The sequence below is a fragment of the Zingiber officinale genome, chromosome 7B (genome assembly GCF_018446385.1).
Source record: "Zingiber officinale cultivar Zhangliang chromosome 7B, Zo_v1.1, whole genome shotgun sequence".
Lineage (NCBI taxonomy): Eukaryota > Viridiplantae > Streptophyta > Magnoliopsida > Zingiberales > Zingiberaceae > Zingiber > Zingiber officinale.
This window is the reverse complement of record NC_055999.1, coordinates 106375460-106387210: the sequence shown is the minus strand read 5'-3', so window position 1 is coordinate 106387210 and position 11751 is coordinate 106375460. Positions and strand designations below refer to the sequence as shown.

The 11751-nt window shown below is 38.5% G+C and overlaps 1 protein-coding gene across 1 annotated transcript; it reads right to left on the bottom strand.

Moving 5' to 3' along the window:
* Positions 1-113: 113 nt before the first annotated feature.
* Positions 114-5366, bottom strand: LOC122006742 (protein TORNADO 1-like). Its single transcript, XM_042562347.1, has 3 exons — positions 3781-5366; positions 2412-3649; positions 114-1930 (listed from the first exon to the last, which is right to left on the bottom strand). The coding sequence occupies exons 1-3, from the start codon at positions 5291-5293 to the stop codon at positions 542-544; spliced, it is 4140 nt and encodes a 1379-aa protein (XP_042418281.1). The 5' UTR covers positions 5294-5366; the 3' UTR covers positions 114-541.
* Between the last annotated feature and the right edge of the window lie 6385 nt (positions 5367-11751).

The window sequence follows — 11751 nt, the reverse complement described above, 5'->3', positions numbered from 1 at the left end:
CCATGGCAAAAAATGTGCCATAGACCTTTGGTTGCATTGCTAGTTCTTACAAGTTGAAGATTTTGAATAATGAAACTGGCAGTTGTACAGTCACTGGTGAAACAATTACTTAGACTAAATTTTATCTAATTGTTTCATTCACATAGCTCCTAGTTGAAAAGGAACTATAACAATCTAGTGAGATACATACAAAATCATCATTCTGGAGCTTTCGCAAGGTACCACGAAACTATAACCATCGAGGTCCTGCCCCGCATGGCTGGTGCAGCGTGGAATCGATAGATGATGAGCAGTGAGGAGGGCTCTGCGAGGTACTTAGAGCATTTTGCCTTTATTCTTCATCGCATTCAGTTTACTTGCCTATACAATTATTGCTTTGGATGAAAACAGGTAGAAGTAGAGCGAAAAGGACAAAATATATAAAACTTCAAGTTTTCCTATTTACTTGGAAGAGAGGAAAGAGGAGAGAAAAGTTTAACCATCTAATAAACACAAACAAGAAACTAATACTTTTTTCATCCTTAACTCTGTGTGGCAATTCTCAAACTGGCACTTCTGCTACTTCATATTTTCTCAGTATCATGTGTTTTCTGCAAATCCATGCAATGCTTCCACTGTCCCTGTACCTCACCCTCCATAATCCAAACCTCTCTGCTATGTCCTTCCCAGTTGTGATCTTTTGAGATTTCAAGAAGTCTACTAGCCACTGCTCAGCACCAACCACCTCTTGCGCAATATTCCTTTCTCCACTCCTGTTTCTGAATCTTCTTGCTGCTTGTCCGGTCACCATGTAGCCAAAGAGCCCCCCGGCTGCCATGGCTGCTGTCCCATATACAAGCGAGGAATCCATCAAGTGCGTGAATTCCCGAGCCAAATCAGGTATCATATGCCCCATGCCTGCCACAACACTGGCTCCTATCTTGAGAGCAAAAGTCAGGAGCTTCATCAGGCCAGCCATGTAAGGTAGCAGGCTCTTGATTGCTTGGTTGTCCATTTGCATTAGTTCACACCCTATTTGATCATCCACGACATGCATTTCTCTCCGATACTCGCACAACATATGCAGACGAAGGGCAGTCATTCCGGGAACTAGACCAGTGATGAGTCTTCTGGCATTGTTCTGTATTTGTACAAAATAGAACAACCGTGGCACCTTTCTTTCCTCCATGTCGATGTTGAAGTTGATGATATAGTCTACTTTTCTGTGAAGTTCAATTAGGATCTGGTGTTCATAGTATCTGAGTCCTTGAATCTCCTGCTTCAGATCCTTAATCTCTTGTTCAAGAATTTTAAGTCTCTGCAGGACTACTTCTACACCCTTTGCGATGCCAGTTATAGAAGGTTCGACCGTGTATTGAGTCTCATTTGCATCTACTTGTGGAGATTCCTGTGGGTTATCAGTTGGCACAGCAAGTTCAGCAGCAACATGATGCAGGTCATAGTACCTTCGATGTAGCACTTCTCGGAAGTCCTCATCAGAAAGTAGTTCTCTTGCATAATCAGAACCTGACTGTAAGATGATTTTGTTATCGCTTACAAGTGAACTCCAAGTGTGCTGGTAATCATACATGCTATCTGCGGGCATTGACAGTAGAGCCTGCTTTATCTGTTGAAGAGGCACACACTGAGTAGTTCTCAATCTAGATGGAACTCGATGTTTGACGCAGTCTGGTCTTATTATTTTCTCAGTGAAAGTGATGCTGAGGGCTATGCTTTGGATTGCGGGGATTATGAACTGGTGAAATAGTCTCACAGTCTCAGTAATGCTCTTTGTAGAACAAGCAATGACATCAACATAAGAACTCAGTTGGCCACCAGCTTCAATCTGAATGTGAACTCCATTGATGTAAATGTCAATGAGGTTTTTCTCTAGCCTGTAAACTGCTCCTTGTTGGCTCTTCAACCTCAATAATTCGTTATAAAGGTGCACCTGATTTAGAAAATTTAGAAATAATAATAACACCACCAAGTTCAAAATCCCAACATAAGTTTCCATGATCTTGTATTAAAGCTTAGAGCAAATAGAATGATGCATGAGCCAAAGAGATTTACAGAACCCACCATCATGATTCAAAAAATGAATAAAAACATTAGGATTACAAACAAGATTAGGAGTTTTCAATCATGAATTCCCAACTAATCCTGTCATTCTATATACTCATCTCATGATTGTTTTTCAGTGTTAAGTCATTATGTCTCCTGAATGAAACATACTTGAATTTAACTTCCAAATTGTTAGATTATCAGTGTGCATTATGTTATGTTTAGGTTACTAAGCATGATTTCCCTTTTGCAATTTGATTATCTATTGCTCTCTCTCTCTCTCTCTTCATGGCTTTTATCATTCAATTTTTTAAACTTCATGAAGAATGTGTATGTAAAGATATAACAAGGGTGTAAAACTCATATACCTGTAGTCTTGGAAAGAAACCTTTTGTTAGAAACATATGCGAATGATCGCATTCCATCTTCCTTCCAACATAAACACACTCACTTGTGTTTACTTGCCATTTTTGTAGTCCCCCTCTTCCTTCTTCAAGAAGTGATGGAACTAAAAGAAGAGCTTCTGAATCACCAGGATCTTTTTCATAACATAGTTCTAACTTTAGCATTATCTTTATCAGATCGGTAGCTTCCAAGTTATCGTACACATTTGCGCCCATCCAAGAATTCTGATTTTGCATTGTTCTTCTTACAATCCTCTCCAACTCTCTCCTACTCATAAAACCATCTTTCTCTCGTCTTTCGGCTTTTGATACATCTAGTCTCACAAGCAAATTGAGAACCTCACCCCAAAACCATTCACAGTCTAATATCAGAAGCCTGAGGTCTTCAAAGAAGATCACCTCCCCAATGAGGTGCAAAGAATTTGCAACTGCACACCTTCGCTTTTCCAACCTATCGACATTGTTGAACCTTGACCGTAATCTTAGTGGCGAGACCTTAAGCTGGCACAACTCACAAAATTCCTTCCATTTCATTACTGGTTTGTTTGCATTTGCAGACCTCCACTCAGATAAGATTTTTGCCATTTCATTGCACAACTCAAAAACTTGGGGAACTCTTTGGAGAATGGTTTCACTAGTTTTTCGCAAATGCCGTGCAAGTTTACTTACTGACATCGATGATCTTGCATCCACCATAAAAACTGTAGGATAGATATCGACAAAACCTTGGAATCTCTCCCTGAGCCTTTGGATGGAAATTGCAGTTGTCTGCAGGACATTGGATTGTGGGGAAACTCTATCCCAGTGAGTGAGAACTATCAAGATATACGGGAGCATTAACTGCGATGATCCTCTTCTAGAGTTAGAAACTATGAACTTGATCCAATACAGAATATCATCTTCAATCTCATCAGGGCTCTTCAGTTCTTTGCTTGGATGATTTCGAAACAAACTGGATACTATCAGGAAGAAAGATGGGCTTCCATAGCTTGGAAAAATGAGGTCATGTAGCTCAAAATTTTCATGTTGGCCACCAAAATTCCAGATTGAGATTTTTATGTCACCATCATATACAATCTTTATCTTGACATTGGTTCTTCGCATAATCTGCTCGACAGAAATCACCAGAGTTCTCATATGATCTGCATAAGGCAACTTTGTGTTCATGCTGTGGAAAATGGAGTTAGACAGAGTGTTTTTTCCTGTATCGAGATACAAGTCATTGAAATGTGAGAAATAATATTCATGCAACCAATCTGAAGTTACTTTATCAGTTAACAAAAATCGGTTAGCATGGAACTAGTAATTCTGTTCATAAGAACAGTCATCATACCAGCATATTCTTGCCCACAGAAGAAAATTCTGCAGCACCTGGGTGAAGTAAGTGGTAAATCAGTACCAAAGTCATCCTCTGGCACAATGCCACCATTCTGTCCTAGCTTCTCGTAAATCTTGTCTGTCTTTCCGGAAATTTGCAGAGGAGTTCTAGCAAGATCAATTTCTTCAATCCATGGGTTAGTCTGCAAGGTTTCCATGATGGTCTGCAACACCATATCCCCTTGAACACCTACGCATCCCTCCAACGATATGCATCGTAAAGTTGCATTCCTTTCCAAGGCCCTGAAGATTTTTATGATATCATCTGGCTTCATACTCGTATCACCACTGATACTGAATCGCGTCACTGTCTGGTTTGTCTCCAACATTCTCAGTATTGCTATCAGACCATCTTTCCCTATTTTTGTTTTTCCACCCCCCAAAATCAATGACTTCAGAGAGGTGTTTGCTTGCTTTTGCACTGGAGAGAATCTGCTTAATGGACAAAGCAAGTGATCCACCCCAACTCCAGTAAACCGATTCTGATCTAGCTGCAAATTTTCTAACTTCTGGTTCACAAAAAGCCCAGCAGCTATGTAAACAACTGCCTTGTCTCGAAGGCCAGCTCTCGATAACTTGACGTCCTTCAGGGTTTGGTTTTGTTCCAGGGATACTCTGAATTCCCTAGCCCACCTTGTTTTCAGCTTGATTCCCGTCATGTCTAAGGTCCTAACAGTGGTGTTCCATGCCAATGCACAGACCACTCTCTGGGAACCTGAAGCATTGAGCTTATAGATCCTGAGGGTGTTGCTTTCAGGGGTGAACTCGACGACTTTGGAGCTCCTCTCACTATTATCTCTACTCCATATGTGAACTTCCAGATTTCGATTCCTTGCTAGTATTGCAGAGATCAGTGGTGTTGCAGTAAAAAATTCCTTGTCAAATACAATTAGCAACTTGAGTGTTGGATTCACCTCAATCATTCTTGCAAGGTCTTCAGCTCCCTTTGAACCGACTGAGTCCTCCCATATCTGTAGTTCTTCCAGTGTATCATTTTTTCCCAATGCCAAGGAGAGAAACCTCGCACCAGTCGATTCGATATGGCACTCCGAGAACACAGCTGCTTTAATTCCTACATTCCTTTCGAACACACCTGATAGTTCTTGCAAGCCTTCTTTCTCAAACATGCATCTCTCGAGTTCAAAGTGTTTAATGCTCGAGTTGGTAGCGAGAAATGAACACAGGCTTTGCAATTGCCTTTGCTCCCACTGTACACCATGAAACGACAAGTTCATGAGGTTCTTCAGATTACCTCCTTGTGCCATCATCTCGTCCAATATCGCACAGAAAAATTGAACACCTTCTCTATCTGTGGAGATGTTGATGCTCATTGAGCTCTCTGTCAGCAGGGAAGAGCTTGAACTGGGCGTAGATTGGTAGAAGGAAACATTCTGCAGGTTGGTGTTAGCTGCTGACCTGATTGTATGCAGAGCTGCATGGAGATTGCTGGTGCTTGTGCTGGTCGACATTGCTTCCTGTGGACTAAGTGAAATCTTCAATGGATATGGAGTAAATAAGGAAGATCTAGACGGCTCAAGATTATATACCTTTCTTGAGTTCCAACTCTAGCTCGCGTCTTGTTCTTAAAGACGCCTCTTTTGGACTTCTCCAAAAGAGATTAATCTGGTGTGGCCTAGCGACGCCGAAAGAAAAAGAACAAAAGAAGGCAGATTCTTGTTTCTTTTTTATACTTGCTCTTATGGTTGAGGAAGGAATTGAATAACAAAGGCGAAAAATAGTTGGTGGAGACGCATGAAGGGTCAAACGCATCCTAGGACAGACACGGGTCTAACCCACTTAGCCCCGTACACTCATCCCTAGAGACTCAAAGTTTGATTAAGTACATGTCCATTGGAGTGGCTACTGTCTCGGCTCTCGATCCTGACATTTCCTAGGATTCGGTCTATGATCTTGGCGCCTCGACTCCATCCCAGTCTCGGTTTTTGCTACTAACTCCCTCTCAATCTCGGCATAAATTCCGTCAGTAAAGCTGTATTTTTTTATAGTGCACCATCCTCTCATCTTAGTCTTGGGTCTCGGCATCTTCCCAATCTCAAATCTCAACATCATCTCAGTCTCAGATTTCAACATCCTCTAGTTTCGGTTTCAACTACCGACTCCCCCTTAGTCTCACCTCAACAACTAGTTTCCTTCTAACTCAGTCTCACCGACGATCTCCAACTCCTTCTGCATTTCAGTCTCATCGACTCACCCAAACTCCGTCTCCATCTTAGTCTTAGTGACTGATCTCGATAGTGTCTTCCCGGCTCGTCTCCATTCATCGACACTCCCCCTGGCTCAATCTTAGGTCTTAATTCCATCTATTCTCAAAGTCACTCCAAAATAACTTCATTTCCTTATCCTCAAATCCAGTTCATACCTCACGTGGCTTGCTTAAAGCACGTGAAGGATGAGATAACCTCCTCATCATTAAAGATCATTCCTCCACGAATATTCTAGGGAAAGTGGCGTTGAATGAATGGAAAGACAGTTACTAGGATATCAGAATATATCTCTCCTTCAAATAGTTGGCACATTGTGAATGGAAAGACAGCTAACAACTGTCGAATCTAGTCTTCTTGTTGGCTCATACAATGACACTTCAGCTAACGTAGACATGTTCTCCTAATAACTATATAAACACTCACAAAGGTAATGACAAAGGATCCTTATTCTAATTTCTCTTCAATTCCATTAGGTTCTCCCCTTCTTCTCGATCTTCTCCTTTCAAGATACCACCTCAAGTAAACTTTAACTTGAGCGTCGGAGTGGCCCGGAATCCGTCCCTCGGCCAATCTAATCCTCTTTTGGAGTGCCCTTTTAGGATCCTTCATTTTCTTCATTGACGATCTCTGAGAAAAAGCACACATAGTCCGTCAGTTGATTAGTGGCTTAACTATCCATGATATTTGACCATAATACTGGTTAAAAATCTGATTACAAAATGATTTATGAAATTTCATTATTACTCATCTCCGTACCTAATTTTATAATATTAAAAATATGTATAACATTTTCTATATATTCCCTTTTTTATGAAATAATTACGAGAATTTGCATGCTCGTGTCACTAAATTTTTGTACTTTATCCATTTAAAAATTTGCTATTCTCAATTTATATTATCGAATTCAGATCCGAAAGTATATATTAAAGCTATGTTTGGTTGGACTTAATATAATTAAGTTAGTAATATAATTAAATTTATAATGTAATGTAATATAATTTATATTACACTATTATGTTTAGTGAAAGAGTTGTATATTATACATGTAATTTTTTATTACAATGATGATTATATGCTTTTATTTGATGCCCATTATTTTTTATAAGGAATGTAATTCATATTATTATAAAATGATAAAAATATACTGTGACTTTTGCCGACAACGGTCGATAACGATGGACGACGACAACTGACGACGATGGCGATGGGCAGCCGACAATGGTGGCAGGCTGTCGGAGACGACAGGTGGCGGGCGACGACGATCTACGGGTGGCCGATAACGATGACCGACGAGAGGCGGCCGGTGATCAGTTGGTGCAAGAAATGAACTAGGAGTATATTTGACATATTAAATCTTAGGGTTGTAATGTAATCTAAATTACAAAAATTTATTATTTTTTTAATCTAGATTACATTACATTGCAAGTTTACAATTATACCAAACAAAGTAATTAATTTTGTAATGTAATCCTGATTACATGACAAGTAGGGGTGTAAACGAATCGAATCGACCCGAATATGCAGAAAAATTTAAAGCTCAAATTCGGCTCGAAATAGATATATTCGAGCTCGATTCGAAGCTTGAAAAATTCAAAATGTTTGGTTCGAGTTCGGCTCGAAATATTTGAACATGTTTACGAATCATTCGAATTATTGCTCGAAAATAGCTTTGAAAGGCTCGAAATTTATTTATTTAATATATATTTAAATTATATTATTAAATATTAAGGCTCGCGAGCGGCTTAAACAATATAATTTGGGCTCGAGTTCAGCTCGAAAAAAAGTTCGAACATGTTCGAGTTCATCTCGAATTCGATAAATTCAAATACAAATCAAATATTTTTCGAACCGGCTCGAAAAGCTCGCAAGCCGACTCAATTCATTTGTAGCCCTAATTACAAGCTTGATTACCCCTCACCAAACGTAGCCTAAGGAGGGTTATAAAACTATATTGGTTTTGATTTGAATTGATTCAAAATTCTTTAGGTCTATCAGCCTTCTTAATAGGGATGATAATTTTCTCCACGGGTCGGACAAAGGCGGGTTTAGGGAGTCTTTTCAGGCATGGGTTTAGATTCAGGGATTTTTAAAATCCTCGCAATTGAAGGGAGGCGGGTATGGGGATGCTATCTCCAATCCCGAACCGGTTGGAAAATTAGTTTTGGTGACCAATAAATTAAATAGAGATAATACGACTATTTCATGAGTAAATTTTCATAAACTAATTTCTCGAGTGAATGAGAAATTAATGTCTAATGAATGATTGATACGATATGATCGGACTGAAGTTTGACTCGCACATGAGTTGGATTCATGAATGAGATTACATGAACGCTAACTCGAGTATGCGGAACTATTGTGGTGTGCGAAATTATAATTAATTTTATTGATTGATTAAAAGATTAATCATAATTATGATATTAATTAATTGTTTAATTAATATGTATAATAGATTAAGTAATAATTAATTAGATTAATTAATTGAATTAATTAATAATAATTGAAAAGGTTTAAGTGAAAAGACTTACCCATGTCTTTTCATCTTTAGAAACAAATCTTTCACCTCTTGGGAGTAACCTTTCATCTCTATAAAAGAAACTTCATTCCTTTGATTCAAATTATTTAAGTTGTCAATTCTCCTCTTGATTTATCTTTTCTCTGTCATCTCTTAAAAGTTCTAAGGCTTTGAAAGTTTGATAGGACTCAAAATTTGGAGTGTTCCTATTTCAAACGTAAGTCATTGTATCTTGAAAGAAAATTGCTAATAAACTATAAGCACCTAGGTAGGATAATATCGTCTTAAGGAAAGAATGTCTAGCCTTCATATTAACCTTAATACTCTTATCTATAGGGATAAGCTTACCCGAAGGGATAACTCGAATACCAACGAGATTAGGTCAGTAATGACGATACCAAGAAGGGTACGTCTATTACCTAAAAGGGTGTCTCGATAATCGAAAAGATGTGTTGAGAGTATAAATGGGACAAGGTCTATGTCTCCATACAGAGCTCCAACGATTAGAGTCATTGACTCATTGTTGAGATGGCTAATCAGGCCCAACTGTTGAATCGACACCAAGCAAATCTACCTCTATAAATTTTTCAACAATCTTAAGGCAATATTGACGGTTATGGTGACTGTAGTGTTGGGATGTATACTATAAGTCTAACTTTTGTATGGACATCTGTTTTGAAATATTTTGAAATGAGAATCATTTTGGTCAAATGTTTGTATTTTATATTTATATGTCAATGCAGTTGCCCATTTAATTTATATTGTAGATAACATGGTGTGTGGTGTCACACAGAAGATCATGTTATCGGTTCCTTATAAATTATAAATAGTAGCTCACAACCAAAATGGATTGGGACAAACCATTGAAACGGTTGTAGTGTAATTTGGTATTAGTCTATATTGACTATAAAATTACACTAGTACACTATGTCTGTATTGAGCAAGACCGTTTGAGGTTGTTCGATTTGTACTGATTACATAAAAGAACAGAACCTCTGTTATTATGGATGTGCGTTCTCTTAATCTCTATATAATAACAAGTACGTATACTTAGTATTTATTTTTTTAACTTATCAATAGGTGAGATTTATTCGTTAAATCAATAGACCCGATGAGTTGGGAGATAATATTATTTATATGGTGTGTTGTTGATTATAGAAGGAAACTGTGTCCTAATTATTTAGGCTAATGATGCCCCCTTAAGGAGTTCATAAGGATTATCATGTAAATCCTGCAGGTGGACTTAGTCCGGTATGATAATAAAGTTGAGTGGTACTACTCTTGGAATCAAATGTTAATTAATTGGGTTGTCAATAACTCAATTAATTAACGAACATACGATATCTTAAACACAGGGAAATTAACGCACTCATGATAAGAAGGAGCTCATATTGTAATATGGGATTAGTGCGGTAGTTCAATAATAACCCTTTAGTAGTATATGTTATTATTGATGGACTTGGGGTGGGTGTTCGGGTCGAACACAGGAAACCCAAGCCCATCAGGAGGCCTAAACCAATTCCTTCTCTAGGTCCCTGTTGTAACCTCTATATAAGGCCTCACATCCACCCATCCACAACTTGGTTTGGTTTAACTTAACTTGGTTATAGAAAGGGAGATTTTTTCTTAACAGAATTCTGTTATTTTTCTTTCTTTGTAACCGATGATAATCCTATAAAAAGGAGTAGGTGGTGGCTCCTAAAACCTAATTTTCTAAATTTCCCTCACCTCTTCTCCTCCTTGTGGCTGGCGGCCCCTTTCCCCTTGCCTAGGGTCGGCGCCCCTCATTTCCTCCCTCCTTGGTGGCCGGCGCCACCTTCTCCACCTAAGGCCGACCCCTCCTTCTTGCTTAGGGCCGGTGCCCCTTCTCCCTTGGTGGGCGGAAGCTTGAAGAAGAGGAAGAAGAGGAAGAAGAAGAGAAGAAAGAAGATTAGAAGGTACCCCATCCTAGAGCCTCCTTTTGTAACCGATGGTTTGGAGAAACGAGAGGAATGGTGGTTTTTGTCTTGGTAGATCGTCGCCCACACGACGTCCAAGAAGAGGAGAGAAATACGGCAGAAGATCAAGATGCCTTTAGCTACAAAGGAAAGGTACAACTAGTTTTTTAATTCCGCTGCATAATTAGTCGAGTTTTCTTTGTATCGATTTTGAATACTAACACAAGAGGCCAGCGATCTTGTACTTCGATCAAAGTGTGCTTTGATCCATCAAGAACTTGCTTGATTGATCAAGCACATGTCTGATCGAAGATGCGGGTTGCTAGAAATAGTTCTGTACTTGTACAATTTTTGTAAAGGGAAATTTAAACAGAATGAAATTCCAGCGCCCTTCATGTGGGTCCCACTCCTACTGGAGAGAAATTGAAGAAATTCTCCGTAATTATCTTCAAGCAATGACAGTAAAAGATACTGCATTACTCGAAGAAAATTTACATTTTAAGGTTACTATCAAAAGATATCTTAGTGCATCTAAAAGTGAACCTTAAGCGATGTGAGAGTTATTCGTAAGGAAGAATATAATTTCCTATGCAAAAACCATGCCTTAAAAGGATGGATGATAAAATTATACCATGGGTATAATGCAACAATAATGGTTAAGGCTTTGTGTGGGTCACTTGATTAAAATCACAAAGTTGAAGATAGTGAGTTTAAACTATTCAAAAAAAGGGCTAATGAAAGTCTTCAGATAGAAAATCAAGCTCACTTGACAAAAAGCTAGATTTGAGTTTAACTCAATGAGACCTAAGTGAAGGTCAAAATAGATGAGTTAGAAGGATTACATCACATATATTGTAGTTGACTAAGAAATTGAGTTAAATGTCTTTTAAAGAATAAATGTAATCATGATCAACACTCTAATTAGTCGACTACAATTATGGATTGACAAAATTAGAAGACCAAAGGATATGTACTTATTGAGTCGAGTGTTTCTCAAAGAGTAATACAATTCTGGTCAGCACTCCAATTAGACGATCACAGTTTTGGCTCGATAAGATTGGAAGACCAAGGGATGTATCCTTCTTGAGTCAAGTATCTTTCGAAGAGTAAATATAATCCTGGTCAACACTCCTATCAAATGACCATAATTTTGGTTCGATGAGATTGAAAGACCAAGTGATGTATACTTCTTGAGTCTAATGTCTCTCAAAGAATAATACAATCTTGGTCAACACTCCAATCAGACGACC

What these genes read in the sequence shown, in the direction of transcription:
- LOC122006742 (XM_042562347.1), bottom strand. Translation starts at nt 5,293, where the DNA reads ATGTCGACCAGCACAAGCACCAGCAATCTCCATGCAGCTCTGCATACA. An exon ending in CTGTGGGCAAGAATATGCTG is followed by an intron (nt 3,650 to 3,780) that starts GTATGATGACTG and finishes ATCTCGATACAG; the next exon opens with GAAAAAACACTCTGTCTAAC. An exon ending in GTTTCTTTCCAAGACTACAG is followed by an intron (nt 1,931 to 2,411) that starts GTATATGAGTTT and finishes TTTCTAAATCAG; the next exon opens with GTGCACCTTTATAACGAATT.